Here is a 16,691-nt window from a genome sequence, read left to right on the forward strand (position 1 = left end):
TACAACCAGCCTCTGCACATCTGAGCTTAAAGGGAACGGCTTTTGGGAGAGGCATGTTTAGGTGCGCTTAAACCAAAAGAGGTCGCTTTAGAAATTCAGCAACATTTCTTACATGTTCATAATAAGTAGAACTTAAAAATATATGCATCTTGATTTTAGGAAAAGGCGGTTTTAAGTGCTCATGCTCACAATGTAAAAAAAAAGAAAAAGAAAATAACACTTGCAACTGTAAGTATCTTATTTTTCCTTATTTTAATAATTTCAATGGGGGGTGTGACAAAAAAAATCCGCACCGGGTACCACCTGACCTTGCTATGCCATTGGGTCGACAACTCTGGGAAACGGAGGGGGGTGGGGCGCTGGAGGGATCTTTGCACTACGGCGCTGGATATGCTTAAGACGGCCCTGGCTAAACCGGTGACTGTGAGTGGCCACTGAGACAACGTACCACCGGTCTTGAAAGACCTACATTGGCTGTGCCCCTGGGCATTATAAGTGATTTGACAGCTGTAGCGCGGCAAAAGGCAAAGAAGATCAGCTGTCAGCCTTCTTGCTACAGCTGGTTCCCCTTTGCGTTACGCTGGTCTCCGCCGGTTGCCCCTCACCGCTTGTGGCAACTGGCAGAGACCAGCAGAACACAAAGGAGAACCAGCTGTAGCGTGGGAAGAAGGCAAAGGAAGATCAGCTTCCCGCGCTGACAGCTGATCTTCCTTTGCCTTCTTTCTACGCTACAGCTGGTTCCCCTGTTGTTGCCGCTCGCTGCCGCTTCGACTTTCTATGGCTGCGCTTCGCAAGATGAAGCGGCGTTCATAGAAAACCTTGTTGTCTTGTGAGTCCCTCGTGCAAAGCAAAACGCTTTCGTCTTGCGGGTTTTTTGTTGCGCGAGGCATTCGTCTTGTGAGGTACCACTGTACATAGTAATAATAATAATAATAATAATAATAATAATAATAATAATAATAATTAATAATAATAATAATTTATTATTTATACCCCGCCCATCTGGCTGGGTTTCCCCATCCACTCTGGGCGGCTTCCAACAGAAAAATTAAATAAAACAATCAATTAAACATTAAAAGCCTCCCTAAACAGGGCTGCCTTCAGATGTCTTCTGGTAGCTGTTTTTCTCTTTGACATCTGATGGGAGGGCGTTCCACAGGGTGGGCGCCACCCCTGAGAAGGCCCTCTGCCTGGTTCCCTGCAACTTGGTTTCTCGCAACGAGGGAAATGCCAGAAGGCCCTCGGTACTGGACCTCAGTGTCCGGGCAGAACGATGGGGGTGGAGACACTCCTTCAGGTATACTGGACTGAGGCCATTTAGGGCTTTAAAGGTCAGCACCAACACTTTGAATTGTGCTCGGAAATGTACAGGGAGCCAATGTAGATCTTTCAAGACCGGTGTTATGTGGTCTCAGCAGCCGCTTCCACTCACCAGTCTAGCTGCCGCATTCTGGATTAGTTGTAGTTTCCAGGTCACCTTCAAAGGTAGCCCCACGTAGAGTGCATTGCAGTAGTCCAAGCAGGAGATAACTAGAGCATGTACCACTCTGGCGAGACAGTCTGCAGGTAGGTAGGGTTTCAGCCTGCGTACCAGATGGAGCTGATAGACAGCTGCCCTGGACACAGAATTGACCTGCGCCTCCATGGACAGCTGTGAGTCCAAAATGACTCCCAGGCTGTGCCCCTGGTCCTTCAGGGGCACAGTTACCCCATTCAGGACAAGGGAGTCCTCCACACCTGCCCGCCTCCTGTCCCCCACAAACAGTACTTCTGTCTTGTCAGGATTCAACCTCAATCTGTTAGCCTCCATCCATCCTCCAACCGCCTTCAGGCACTCACACAGGACCTTCACTGCCATCACTGGTTCTGATTGGAAAGAGAGGTAGAGCTGGGTATCATCCGCATACTGATGAACACCAAGCCCAAACCCCCTGATGATCTATCCCAGCAGCTTCATATAGATATTAAAAAGCATGGGGGAGAGGACAGAGCCCTGAGGCACCCCACAAGTGAGAGCCCAGGGGTCCGAAAACTCATCCCCCACCACCACTCTCTGAACACGGCCCAGGAGGAAGGAGCGAAACCACTGTATGACAATGCCCCCAGCTCCCAACCCCTCTAGACGGTCCAGAAGGATGTTATGGTCGATGGTGTCAAAAGCCACTGAGAGATCCAGCAGAACTAGGAAACAGCTCTCACCTTTGTCCTTAGGCCACCGGAGATCATCAACCAGTGTGACCAAGGCAGTTTCAGTCCCATGATGAGGCCTGAATCCCGACTGGAAGGGATCCAAATGGTCCGCTTCTTCCAGGTGTGCCTGGAATTGTTCAGCAACCACTCGCTCAATCACCTTGCCCAAGAATGGACGATTCGAGACTGGGCAATAGTCGGCCATATTGGCCGCATCTAAAGATGGTTTTTTAAGAAGCGGTTTAATAACCGCCTCTTTCAGCGGGTCTGGGAATGCTCCCTCACAGAGAGAAGCATTCACCAACCTGTGAAGCCCATCGCCCAGCCCTTCCCGGCTAGCTTTTATAAGCCAGGATGGGCAAGGATCAAGGAGACAGGTGGCTGGTTTCACTCGTCCAAGCAGCCTGTCCACATCCTCGGAGGTAACAGATTGGAATTGATCCCACACAACTGGACCAGACAGACCTCCAGCGCTCCCCCGGCCCGGCCCTGCTCCCACGGTGGATTTTACCTCTTCCCGAATCTGAGCGACTTTATCTGCAAAAAAACTTTGCAAAATCGTTGCAGGAGATCATGCGGCCCGTACTGGGCCCCGATGGAGCAGGTGGTTCCACTAAACTGCGAACCACCTGAAAAAGTCTCCTGCTGCTGTTTTCCGCAGATGCAATAGAGGTGGTGAAGAAAGTCTTCTCCGCCGTCGCTACCGCCACTTGGTAAGCTTGACATTGAGCTCTAACCCGTGTCTGGCCAGCTTCAGAATGAGTTATCCGCCACCGGCGCTCTAGCCGTCTCAACGATTGTTTCATTGCCCTCAGATCCATGGAGAACCACAGGGCTGTCCGGGCTCCATGCAATTGTAGAGGGCGCTTCGGAGCCAAACAGTCAACAGCCCTGGTCAACTCAACATTCCAGCGGGCCACCAGGGAATCGGCTGTTGAGATTAATAGCCCGTAATTGGCTAATTATCGATAACACAGCTATGTGAGAAAGAAAGATAGCAGAGAAATCTATCTGCCTACGAACAAATTCTTAGCTGCGTTACAGACATACCAAAAAAACTCGCCCAGTACGCTCCGTCACAATTGCCCAGCCTCTGTTTCTAAAAACCGCAGAAACATAACCCCCAAGTCCGAATTGGTCCCACCTCCCTGGAGAGGGGAAGAGTCGTGGAGAAGTCCAGTTGCACCAGGTAGTGATCTGACCATGGCACTTCTTTTGGTTCGCTTTTACTTAGTGTCAGATCACCAACATCCATACTTGATCTGTCAATATTTTCATCTTTGCCGTTCATGTTTTTGCGCCCTGGTATCACCAGGAAGCTGTGGATCCTTGATTTTTGTGTTGCAGGCTGTGCCCTGGGCATGATGTGTGAGTTAGTGGCGGCTCCATGCAAAAAGGTGAGGATCCGTGAGGATCCGTGTTTCAAAACCACGTTTTTGGGCCACGGTGTTGCCAGGAAGCTGTGGATCCTTGATTTTTGTGTTGCAGGCTGTGCCCTGGGCATGATGTGTGAGTTAGTGGCGGCTCCATGCAAAAAGGTGAGGATCCGTGAGGATCCGTGCTTCAAAACCACGTTTTTGGGCCACGGTGTTGCCAGGAAGCTGTGGATCCTTGATTTTTGTGGTGCAGGCTGTGCCCTGGGCATGATGTGTGAGTTAGTGGCGGCTCCATGCAAAAAGGTGAGGATCCGTGAGGATCCGTGCTTCAAAACCACGTTTTTGGCCATGGTGTCGCCAGGAAGCTGTGGATCCTTGATTTTTGTGGTGCAGGCTGTACCCCTGGGCATATGTGATTTGAGGGTGAATTTGGGGGGGGGCATGGAAAAAGGTGAAGATTCGTGAGGATCCGTGAGGATCCGTGAGGATCCGTACTTCAAAACTACGTTTTTGGGCCACGGTGTCGCCAGGAAGCTGCGGATCCTTGATTTTTGTGGTGCAGGCTGTACCGCTGGCCATGATATGTGTTTTGAGGGTGAACTTGGGGGGGACCCCATGCAAAAAGGTGAAGATTCGTGAGGATCCGTGCTTCAAAACCATGTTTTTGGGCCACGGTGTCGCCGGGAAGCTGTGGATCCTTGATTTTTGTGGTGCAGGCTGTACCCCTGGGAATGATATGTGATTTGAGGGTGAATTGGAGGGGGGGCATGCAAATAGGTGAAGATTCGCGAGGATCCGTGAGGATCCGTACTTCAAAACTACGTTTTTGGGCCACGGTGTCTCCAGGAAGCTGTGGAACCTTGATTTTTGTGGTGCAGGCTGTACCCCAGGGCATGATATGTGATTTGAGGGTGAATTGGGAGGGGCATGCAAAAAGGTGAAGATTCGTGAGGATCTGTGAGGATCCGTGCTTCAAAACCACGTTTTTGGGCCACGGTGTCGCCAGGAAGCTGTGGATCCTTGATTTTTGTGGTGCAGGCTGTACCCCTGGCCATGATATGTGATTTTAGGGTGAATTTGGGGGGGGCATGCAAATAGGTGAAGATTCGCGAGGATCCGTGAGGATCCGTACTTCAAAACTACGTTTTTGGGCCACGGTGTCGCCAGGAAGCTGCGGATCCTTGATTTTTGTGGTGCAGACTGTACCGCTGGCCATGATATGTGTTTTGAGGGTGAACTTGGGGGGGACCCCATACAAAAAGGTGAAGATTCGTGAGGATCCGTGCTTCAAAACCACGTTTTTGGGCCACGGTGTCGCCGGGAAGCTGTGGATCCTTGATTTTTGTGGTGCAGGCTGTACCCCAGGGCATGATATGTGATTTGAGGGTGAATTTTGGGGGGGGCCCATGCAAATAGGTGAAGATTCGCGAGGATCCGTGAGGATCCGTACTTCAAAACTACGTTTTTGGGCCACGGTGTCTCCAGGAAGCTGTGGAACCTTGATTTTTGTGGTGCAGGCTGTACCCCAGGGCATGATATGTGATTTGAGGGTGAATTTGGAGGGGGCCCAGGCAAAAAGGTGAAGATTCGTGAGGATCCGTGCTTCAAAACTATGTTTTTGGGCCACGGTGTCGCCAGGACACTGTGGATCCTTGATTTTTGTTGTGCAGGCTGTACCCCTGGCCATGATATGTGATTTGAGGGTGAATTGGGGGGGGCATGCAAAAAGGTGAAGATTCGTGAGGATCTGTGAGGATCCGTGCTTCATAACCACGTTTTTAGGCCACGGTGTCGCCAGGAAGCTGTGGATCCTTGATTTTTGTGCTGCAGGCTGTACCCCTGGGCATGATATGTGATTTGAGGGTGAATATGGGGGGGCCCATGCAAATAGGTGAAGATTCGCGAGGATCCGTGAGGATCCGTACTTCAAAACTACGTTTTTGGGCCATGGTGTCTCCAGGAAGCTGTGGAACCTTGATTTTTGTGGTGCAGGCTGTACCCCAGGGCATGATATGTGATTTGAGGGTGGATTTGGAGGGGGGCCATGCAAAAAGGTGAAGATTCGTGAGGATCCGTGCTTCAAAACTATGTTTTTGGGCCACGGTGTCGCCAGGAAGCTGTGGATCCTTGATTTTTGTGGTGCAGGCTGTACCCCTTGGCATGATATGTGATTTGAGGGTGAATTTGGGGGGGCTCCATGCAAATAGGTGAAGATTCGCGAGGATCCGTGAGGATCCGTACTTCAAAACTACGTTTTTGGGCCACGGTGTCTCCAGGAAGCTGTGGAACCTTGATTTTTGTGGTGCAGGCTGTACCCCAGGGCATGATATGTGATTTGAGGGTGAATTGGGAGGGGCATGCAAAAAGGTGAAGATTCGTGAGGATCTGTGAGGATCCGTGCTTCAAAACCACGTTTTTGGGCCACGGTGTCGCCAGGAAGCTGTGGATCCTTGATTTTTGTGGTGCAGGCTGTACCCCTGGCCATGATATGTGATTTTAGGGTGAATTTGGGGGGGGCATGCAAATAGGTGAAGATTCGCGAGGATCCGTGAGGATCCGTACTTCAAAACTACGTTTTTGGGCCACGGTGTCGCCAGGAAGCTGCGGATCCTTGATTTTTGTGGTGCAGACTGTACCGCTGGCCATGATATGTGTTTTGAGGGTGAACTTGGGGGGGACCCCATACAAAAAGGTGAAGATTCGTGAGGATCCGTGCTTCAAAACCACGTTTTTGGGCCACGGTGTCGCCGGGAAGCTGTGGATCCTTGATTTTTGTGGTGCAGGCTGTACCCCAGGGCATGATATGTGATTTGAGGGTGAATTTTGGGGGGGGGGGCCATGCAAATAGGTGAAGATTCGCGAGGATCCGTGAGGATCCGTACTTCAAAACTACGTTTTTGGGCCACGGTGTCTCCAGGAAGCTGTGGAACCTTGATTTTTGTGGTGCAGGCTGTACCCCAGGGCATGATATGTGATTTGAGGGTGAATTTGGAGGGGGCCCAGGCAAAAAGGTGAAGATTCGTGAGGATCCGTGCTTCAAAACTATGTTTTTGGGCCACGGTGTCGCCAGGACACTGTGGATCCTTGATTTTTGTTGTGCAGGCTGTACCCCTGGCCATGATATGTGATTTGAGGGTGAATTGGGGGGGGCATGCAAAAAGGTGAAGATTCGTGAGGATCTGTGAGGATCCGTGCTTCATAACCACGTTTTTAGGCCACGGTGTCGCCAGGAAGCTGTGGATCCTTGATTTTTGTGCTGCAGGCTGTACCCCTGGGCATGATATGTGATTTGAGGGTGAATATGGGGGGGCCCCATGCAAATAGGTGAAGATTCGCGAGGATCCGTGAGGATCCGTACTTCAAAACTACGTTTTTGGGCCATGGTGTCTCCAGGAAGCTGTGGAACCTTGATTTTTGTGGTGCAGGCTGTACCCCAGGGCATGATATGTGATTTGAGGGTGGATTTGGAGGGGGCCCATGCAAAAAGGTGAAGATTCGTGAGGATCCGTGCTTCAAAACTATGTTTTTGGGCCACGGTGTCGCCAGGACACTGTGGATCCTTGATTTTTGTTGTGCAGGCTGTACCCCTGGCCATGATATGTGATTTGAGGGTGAATTTGGGGGGGCATGCAAAAAGGTGAAGATTCGTGAGGATCTGTGAGGATCCGTGCTTCAAAACTATGTTTTTGGGCCACGGTGTCTCCAGGAAGCTGTGGATCCTTGATTTTTGTGGTGCAGGCTGTACCCCTGGGCATGATATGTGATTTGAGGGTGAATTTGGGGGGGCTCCATGCAAATAGGTGAAGATTCGCGAGGATCCGTGAGGATCCGTGCTTCAAAACCACGTTTTTGGGCCACGGTGTCGCCAGGAAGCTGTGGATCCTTGTTTTTTGTGGTGCAGGCTGTACCCCTGGGCATGATATGTGATTTGAGGGTGAATTTGGGGGGGGCATGCAAAAAGGTGAAGATCCGCGAGGATCCGTGCTTCAAAACCACGTTTTTGGGCCACGGTGTCGCCAGGAAGCTGTGGATCCTTGATTTTTGTGGTGCAGGCTGTACCCCTGGGCATGATATGTGATTTGAGGGTGAATTTGGAGGGGCCCATGCAAAAAGGTGAAGATTCGTGAGGATCCGTGCTTCAAAACTATGTTTTTGGGCCACGGTGTTGCCAGGAAGTTGTGGATCCTTGATTTTTGTAGTGCAGGCTGTACCCCTGGCCATGATATGTGATTTGAGGGTGAATTTGGGGGGGGCATGCAAATAGGTGAAGATTCGCGAGGATCCGTGCTTCAAAACTGTTTTTGGGCCACGGTGTCGCCAGGAAGTTGTGGATCCTTGATTTTTGTGGTGCAGGCTGTACCCCTGGCCATGATATGTGATTTGAGGGTGAATTAGGGGGGGTCCCATGCAAAAAGCGTGGGGTTCCATGAGGATCCGTGCTTCAAAACCACGTTTTTGTGCCATTGCGACCACACGAAACAGTGGGTGCGTGATTTTTTTGGTGGTTCCTATAGACGAAGATGTGGTCTAGAGTATCATGGTGGTTTTATTTTGTTTCTATATAAAAATCATATGAATTCATGAGGATCCGTGCCTCGGAACCACGTTTTTGTGTTGTTGCAGGGCAGCAAAGTTTTGGATCCACGTTTTTTATAGTCCAGTCTGTAGTCATGGCTTCCAGATGTGATATGACACTGGATTTGTTGGAGTTGTTTTAAAAAAAGTGGAGGATCCATGAGGATCCGTGTAGATCCGCGTTTTACCTTCTTCCGGCGCCTTACAGTCCTGTTGATCAGCTACCACACTGTGTCCTGGGCAGGATGGCCGACGCACTGAGGGACACCGACAAGGTCCTCTCCTTCGCCAGGCCAGGTAAAGCTGCGTGTGTCCTGATCGTCCCAGGACAGAGTTGAGTCTGCCCTGGCAGCACATCTCGCTGCACGTGCCTTCATATGCGAAGCCTGTTGATAGCAATCGGATCCACAGAAGCCACCTCCTTGGGGCCCGAGGAGGTCTTTGGCCAGAAGCCTAGCCAGGGGGGGGTGCAGGAGGGCAGCTGCCCCCACCAAGTCAAGTCAATCAATAAAAATACTTAACTGACCAATTGCGTCACAGGTAGAGCGGTTCTCCCTTCCCCCAACAAAAGTCCTGCCCTCCCCTAACATAAATCCTGGCTACGCCCTTATTTGAAGGCTGCCTCTTCCCCCAAGTTGATGGGCATTGCCATTCAAATGGTGTGTGTGTGTGTATGCACAGCATCATGTGCTTGATTATGCGGGGAGGGGGTTACCTGCCCCTCCCCCAATGTTTTATTCAAGTTGGCACCTCTGACTTCAGTAAAGAGTTACTATTACTCCTTAAGACGTTACAAATACCTTCAACACCCTTAGGATACACAGAACAGCAAAAATGAATGCAAGGAAATGCCTCACAGTCCTTTGGACTAGGCCGGGTTCGGGTTGTCCTATGCAGAAGGCAAGGTCTTATTCCGCTCATGTTTTAGCACTGCAAATATTTAACAACAGGCCTGTAATAAGTTCAGAAAGCTTGCAGGCCTTTCCAGACTCTGTAACACCAGAGGTTCCCATCTAATATCTGAATTGGTTCATCTAGTTCAGGGGTCAGCAACCTTTTTCAGCCGTGGGCCGGTCCACCGTCCCTCAGACCATGTGGTGGGCCAGACTATATTTTGAACAAAAATATGGACGAATTCCTATGCCCCATAAATACCCCAGAGATGCATTTTAAATAAAAGGATACATTCTACTCATGTAAAAACACACCAATTCCTGGACTGTCCACGGGCCGGATTTAGAAGGCGATCGGGCCGCATCCGGCCCATGGGCCTTAGGTTGCCTACCCCTGATCTAGTTAGTCCAGGATTGGACCTGGGGGCTTCTGCATGCAAAGCATGTCGCCTGCCACTCAGCCCAGCCTGACTTACCTTGACTTTGAAACTGCTAGGAAGGGAAGGGGAATACATACTATATTTTATGCTGGTAAATGTGGGCTCACTGGATCCAACCCCCCCCCCCATCAATATTATTACGCAAAACAGTGAGAAGAGCATTGCCTTCACATACCATTCTACTGAACACTCTGAAAATATTGAAGGAGTCTGAGCTAAAGAAGTTCAAGGGCAAACTCCACCATTTCCCCATCAAGAAGGGCTTTGTGAATATCTTAAAAGGAGTTGCTGGAGGAAGCAAGTGTTTCGGACCTCAGCCAGCTGCTCCTTGTCTACTATGGCCTGGATTATGCCTTGGAAGTGATGGCCAGAGTTCTGGAAGCCATCGACTGTGAGCCGCAGGCAGACAGAGAAGGTAAGGAATTTGGGAATAAATAGCCATTGGTTTTGAACAATGGAGATTTGAACCCCGAAAGAAGTTTTGGGTCACACCAAATAGCCACAATATGTAGAAAAAGAAAGAGGAAGAGAACATGTGTACCCCAAAATAAGCTTAGGGTCACTTCAGATAATTTACTCACTATCCAGGTTACTGTCCTCTACAAGGTGGCATTGAGTTGTCTCCAGCCCAATGCTTTTGGGAGGCACAAAATGCCATTAAGGGTGTCTGCCCATGCTAATAATAGCCAAACTCTGTGAAAGAAAGGAAGAGGAGGAAGGCAGGAAATAAAAGGTTATTTCCCACAAATTTGCTGTGCAGTGAGTTGAAATGCAGTTTCCTCTAGACAGTTTACAATTCCCCCCTAATATTTTCTGTAACAGTTTTACTTTAAAATATTTATTGCTTAAAACTGAAAATCTTCAAACCCATAGCCTATTCAAGGAGGGGAAATTGTGTTGTTTACTCAATCTGAAGGGGCCAACATTTGCTGCACAGATAAATTCTGCCTCCTTTGAACAACTTCCGGCCCTGCGGTTTAGATGCAGTCAAGCATGCTTTGACAATACAGACATTATATGGACTCTGCATTCAACTCCACTCCCACTTGCCATACACACTGGAAATATATTTATATATTTGGGGTGGGGGTGGGGAGTCAGTGTGATCCCCCCCCATGCCCGGGGCATTGGATGGAGAGTAAGAACATAAATTGTTTAGCGCCAATAAATGTTTTTTTGGGGGGGGGCAATTAAACAAATAAGACTTGGGGGAGGGAATAAACAACTACTATGGCTCTTTCCCACCCGCAGATGACCTGGTCATGCCCGCTGATGTGGACAGAATGGAGAGAGAGGTGGGAAAGGAAAAAGTGTGGTAAGCCCATTGCTATTTTGCTTGGCAAAGGGCTAGGACTCCGTTCTGGAAGCATTTCAGGTTAGTTGGCATGAGGCAACACTAGAAATTTCCTTGGGAGGGAGATTCAACTAGAAACAAGGATGGACAAATCTGTTACTGTGCTAACGTTTTGGGTGATAAGTAATAGTTTTCTGGTCAATGTGGGGAGACTCATTTTGAAGAAATCTTGGGTGCAAGGCCAGAGGGCAACCTATCAGCCAGTTCAAGCTTCTGTAAGCTCAGCCATTGGTCATGCTTTGCAAGCAGAAAATGTCACTAAGGCCAAGCAATGGGGTACAGCTTGGAGAAAGATGCAGAATGGACCACAAAGACTAGATCTATTCTTGACAGTTATTAAAGTGGTGGCAAATCACATCATAGTTTCTTTTCATTATGGATTATTTAAGCATGTTTTTCGGGCGGCAGATGAGAGTCAGATTGCAGATGGCCGAGACGGTCGGTGAGGGCAGGAGACCAGGGGTGGGGAACCTCAGGCCCAGCTTGTATCCTAACCAGATTCTAAGGCTTTCTTCCCCTGATGCGTAAAACAAATTGGACATTTCTGCGACAGGCCACTGGAAGGAGTCGCAATCTCTGCTAAGAAGATTATCTGCAAGGGAAGAAAAGAATTAATTAAAATTCTTGGAATAAACATTTTACATGTGTTATACTCTCACTATATTATCACCTGGAAAGAATACTGGGACTTATTGGAAGCAGAGGAAGACTCCAAGGAGAAAAGTAAAAAATTGCTGCGTATGATCCAGGAAATGGGGGAGCAAGCTTGTTGCCGGTTCCTTGAATGTGTAGAAATGGAACATCTGGGTTCCATCCAGAATGTGCTGCTTGCAATACATGGTGAGTTTGGCTTCCTAAATTTCAAGGACAATGCAGCTTCCTCCTTCCTCATTGCAACAATCAATTCAGGTAAAGAATTGTATTTCTTTTACAGGCTCAGGGCAAGATCCAATCTGGACTTCTGGCCACTTAGGGCTACAGTTAAAATCCCCCCTGTTTGCAGAGGATGGAAGGAGCAGGAAGATGGAAAACCCAGCAGGTTCTGGGGAAAGTGACCGGGGTAGCTGGTGCCCCAGTGAGGTAAGAGGATGCAGTTTTTTTAATCATTTGCATTACCAACCTATAGTAATGCACTGGTACTTTTAAAGCAAAGGTTCCGAATCTGAATTTCCAGTTCATTGTGTACATTAATTAATAAACTTGCTGTTCAATTCCAAAGGCTGGTAGTAGCAAGGCTGCCTCTAGACAGGTGGCTGCTGGTGCCAAGAAATCGTCACACTTCTGCAGAATTGCCCGCGGCATTGCAGTGGACTTTCCATGATGTGATTCCTGTTTAGCAGGGGCCCTCAAACTTTTTAAACAGGGGGCCAGTTCATTGTCCCTCAGACACTGTTGGGGGACGGACTTTGGTTTGGAAAAAATGCGAACAAATTCCTAGGCACACTATTTTATTTGTAGTGCACAAAAAACAGGAAAAGCAATACAATATTTAAAATGAAGAACGATTTTAATCAACATAAACTTGTAAGTATTTCAATGGGAAGTAAGTGTGAGGGGCTTCCGGTCTGTCGCGCTGGCAGAATAGGACGCAGGGACTTTGCGCTCCGCAGAGCGAGCGGACTCCCCGCAAAAACACCGGGAAGAGCGTCCCGGTGGCATAGCCGCCCAGCTGTTGCTCCAGACGCGATTCCTCCGCTGCCCGAGAGCTCAGTAGAGCGATCGAGAGCCAGTGGAGTGGAGTCGCGGGAGCCATTTTGGGAATCATCTTACCTCCTTGAAGCGAAGCTCTGAGTCCTTTGCCTGCAAGCGGCGGATTCTTCCAAGAAAATAAAAGATTTCTACAAAGTAAGTGAAATCTCCATTTGGACTCTAAAAATATTAATTTGGAAAATAGGGAGAGATTCCAAAAAAATGGAAGTCGATCTCTTCCTAACGGTTAATTAAGAGGCGCACTAAATATTCCAAAGCCGAAAGGAAATTTATTTGCTTTTGCAACCCAAGAGAAAGAATGACTTTTTACCCCTTCCCAAGCCCTGGAGTCGGCACCCCTTGAGGAACAGCAAGAGTGCAAAGGGGGAAAGAGCTTTGACAGCTGTCAAAGCTGTCAAAAGATAAGAAAAATTTACAAAGAGTTTTTGAAAGTTTAATTGGCTACATGAATATGCTAAAGGTAAAGCATTCGGATATGATATGGTTTATATGTGGAAAAGTTAAAGACAAAAGGAGGATTAGCCAAGATGGAGGAGAGCGTGTGGTGAATGGAAATTTCCAGCGTGCTCTGTCCCCTAATCTCCTGCCTGCTTGTGGTTAAAAGAAGGAATGAAAACAATGTATTCACCAAACTTCCAGGAGGTGGTGTTGATCTATTTGGGAATTTTGAAGGATATTCACAGGACATTGCAACACTCCAGTTCAACATGTACAGAGACTTTGTTTCAAGATCAGGACTTAGAGGACGATGCTGAAAGCCAGTTTAAGATTAAAGAGCAAGAAATTGATACTGCTAAAACTAAGTTGGATTACAAAAAACAGGTTTTGGAGGAAGTACAATAAGGACTTGGAAAGAAAGAAGACGAGATCAAGGAGCAACAAAATGAAATAAAGATTCAAGAAAAGAAGACCCCTGGAGGGACTGAAATTTGGAGATGTGTAATAGAGCGAAAGGAAAGGCAGAAAGAGTGTGGGACAGAGGCCTGGATTGGGAAATGGGAAAGATGTGGGGTGGGGTGAAAAATTTTAGCTAAGAGATATTTAGGCTGAATGAACAACGGTTTCTGAAATCTTGGCTTGTTAAAGGAAATGCTGATCCGATTGGGGGAAAGGTACCGGGGGGGAAGGGGGGGAGTAAAAGTAAATTGTTAAGATCTAGATTAGAGAAAGGAGTAGATACAAAAATGGAGTTTTCTGGAGGGAGAGAAGAATGGCTGGGGAAAGGAATTTTAGATTTGTATTAAATGCTTATGTTTTGATAGGTGTCTGGGCAGAGAGCCACCTTTCTTCCTCTCTTTGCTCGGAAGCACCTGGTGGCAGGGGGTGCTCTGATGGGGGAGGAGGGGGGGAGGGAAACCCAGACACAAAAATGGATCTCCTTTGGAAGGCCGCACCTCATGGGTTCCCCTCGTGGCAGGAGGGGACCCGTGGGGAGGGGGCACGAAGAAGGAGGAGGATAAAGTGAATATTTAAAGGAAAAGATTTTAGTCAAGAATAGAAAATCCGCCATAATTATGTCAAGAAATTAAGAAGACCAGGAAGATGAGATTCGAGGAACCCATAAGTACAATGTTAAGATATAAGAATTGGAAAATTTATTTGTTTGTTTTATATGTGTTTGTTCAAGGTACAGCTGGGGGAAACCCAAACCATGCTACTCTTCCGTACCTGGCCTCCTGGTGGCAGGGGGGGGGCTGGGGGTGGAGGAGGGGTGGAGGATGAACTCAGCCTTAAAATGGACCCCTTCAGCTCTCAACGCCTACTGGTCCTACTGGTGGCAGAAGTGGACTGGTGGGGGGAGGGAGGATGGAGGGACAGAATATATACATAATGTTGTGTCTTGTTTTTGTCTATATAAAAAACTAATAAAAACAATTATAAAAAAGGGAAGTAAGTGTGAGTTGCAGCAGTCCTATGCAGGCAATTCCCCATTTACATGGGGATTACATTCCAAGGCACTGCACACCTTTGTGAAATTGTGTGCAATTGGAACACCAATGGAAAAGCCTACAAACACTTAGTTCCATCCCTGCCCCTTTTTGTGATGTTTTTAGGTGTTTCTTTTTAAAATATTTTTTTATTAAAGATTTTCTTGGTTTACAAAAGTATATGTCTTGTCTCTTTTTTCAGTTTGTAAAGTCTTTTCCACAGATCCGTTACATTTGTTATGATACGTTAGTGTTGATTATAGTATAAGGTCAGGGAGGGGAGAGGAAGGGTGATGTGGTGAAACTTAAATTATTTTTTTATAGTGTAGGTACCATCATGTGTTTTTTTACGGCATTTCTGATACAGCGTTTCTGAGTCACTTCTGGGTTTGGCATAATGCGTGCATGAGCAGTCTCACACATATTGGACTAGCGTAAATGGGGAGTACGGTGTGTGTGTGTGTGTGTGTGTCAGATACCGACAAGAATGCCCTGTTTTCAGATGGGAAAAAAGATCTGGTATCCACACTAATGGTTACCATTTCCTTGTAGCAGCTTCCAGAAAAAATCAAACCAGACGTGGTTTGGGACTCAGAAAGGGGTCACGAAGCATACAGGTGAGTGAAATCACTCTTGGATCTTTTAAGGATTTCTCACATCAGGAAACAGTTTCTACTGTGAAATGAATTTTGGGATTCTGACCCTTTGGAATCCTCTCCCATTACACATTGGACAGGTGACATAGCTCTGAAGATCTTCTTCCTTCAAAAAGAGTTTAGATCTTCATCTCTCCACCTGCATTGGAAGTACTTTCAAATGCTTTTGTATATGGATTTTTTAAAAATGTTTATATAGTTTTTTTAAAAAATAAATATGTAACTATTTTAAACTGTTTTTATACTTTACCTTACCTCGTGGTTCTAAATGTTTTGTTTTCATAATTGTATATTTCATTGTTATAACCTGCCTTGGGCCCTTATGGAAAAGAGCAAGTAAGGAAGCTAAAACAAACAAATAAATGCTCCCCATCTGCATTTTATCCTGTTTTTTGCCAGCTCTTGGCCTATTCAAATAACAAATAGAGGGCTGACTATGGGGCAAACTAGATGTGATGGTGACTGTCCACTTTTTTATACCTGAGTTTCTCCCAATCACTTTAAAGAAGTAATGGAGGGGGGGCTAGGTCCAGTTCTTGAGCAAAAAAGGATACATGTTGTAGAATATTCGCCATGAGAATTTTCACTGAAATGCTAACAGACACCAACACACTGGTGAAACAAGGTGAGTAGCTACTATCCAGTTTACTTTGCAGCCACTCAGGCATTTTAAAGTCACCTTTTCGGTATTGGAAGAAAACGTTTATTTATCTGGCCGTCTCTTAGTGAAAGCGCTTCTCTATGGCAAAATGCTTGAGTGCAACAGAGCGATGTTTACCCAGGCAATTTCCTTCCCTAAACTTACTCCTTACTCGGCATATGAAGGGTCTCCTTGCAGAAATATCGATTAGAACAGCAGAAGAAGTTCTCTTGATCCATGTTCAACCCGCTTCCCCTTTCATCTTCCCCTTTGTGCTTTCAGAGTGTGCTCCACAAAGGCTGCCTCCTTCCATTGTTGGAGATACAGATCTCATATGTGAAGTGAAAGAAGCTGTGACCATAACATACCACTTTGATTCGTGGCCGAAGCTCCTGGAAGAACAGACCACTGAGGAGTTGTATGTTGCTGGCCCTCTGCCCAACATTCAAGTGGATGTACCGTGTTTCTCCTAAAATAAGACGGGCCTTAAAAATAAGCCATGGCAGGCTTTTCATGAGTAGAATAAATATAAGACATACCCCGAAAATAAGCTGGGGGGGAGCAGGTCTGGCAAGGAAAGGAAGGCATTTAAGCGCCTTCGGAAGAGCCGGCAAGAGGCAACAGCGCGCTTGCTGGCGACCTTCTTCTTTTCATGCCACTTGCAGTGGCCGTCTCCATCGCCACTGCCGTGCTTTGGGGCTTGGCGCGTGCCCACAGCCACCTCCGCAGCCCCTGAGAGGCGGGCTGATCAGGGCTTCCGGTTCACTGCTGACATCTGTGGAAGCGCGGAATAACCCCTCTGGGGAATTCCGAGCTTTTTGGGGTGCAAAGAGGTACTGCAAAGGCTCTGCGGACCTCTAAAACCTCAGGGGGGGTTACCCTGAGGGTCGTGGCACCCAGCGGTGCCCAGCGTGCTCTCCTGCACCCCA

General features: G+C 47.6%; 2 protein-coding genes across 2 annotated transcripts in view; one reads left to right on the forward strand and one right to left on the reverse strand.

The window, feature by feature from the left end:
- LOC132593050 (uncharacterized) overlaps window positions 1-16,691 on the reverse strand; it is a 194,476-nt gene that overhangs the window by 142,210 nt on the left and 35,575 nt on the right. The window lies entirely within an intron of this gene.
- LOC132593053 (uncharacterized) lies at window positions 9,086-16,012 on the forward strand. The gene is made up of 5 exons (XM_060281764.1): window positions 9,086-9,889; window positions 10,726-10,789; window positions 11,382-11,668; window positions 11,763-11,908; window positions 15,019-16,012. The coding sequence occupies exons 1-5, from the start codon at window positions 9,838-9,840 to the stop codon at window positions 15,085-15,087; spliced, it is 618 nt and encodes a 205-aa protein (XP_060137747.1). The 5' UTR covers window positions 9,086-9,837; the 3' UTR covers window positions 15,088-16,012.

Source organism: Zootoca vivipara, chromosome 13 (assembly GCF_963506605.1).
Source record: "Zootoca vivipara chromosome 13, rZooViv1.1, whole genome shotgun sequence".
Classification (NCBI taxonomy): domain Eukaryota; kingdom Metazoa; phylum Chordata; class Lepidosauria; order Squamata; family Lacertidae; genus Zootoca; species Zootoca vivipara.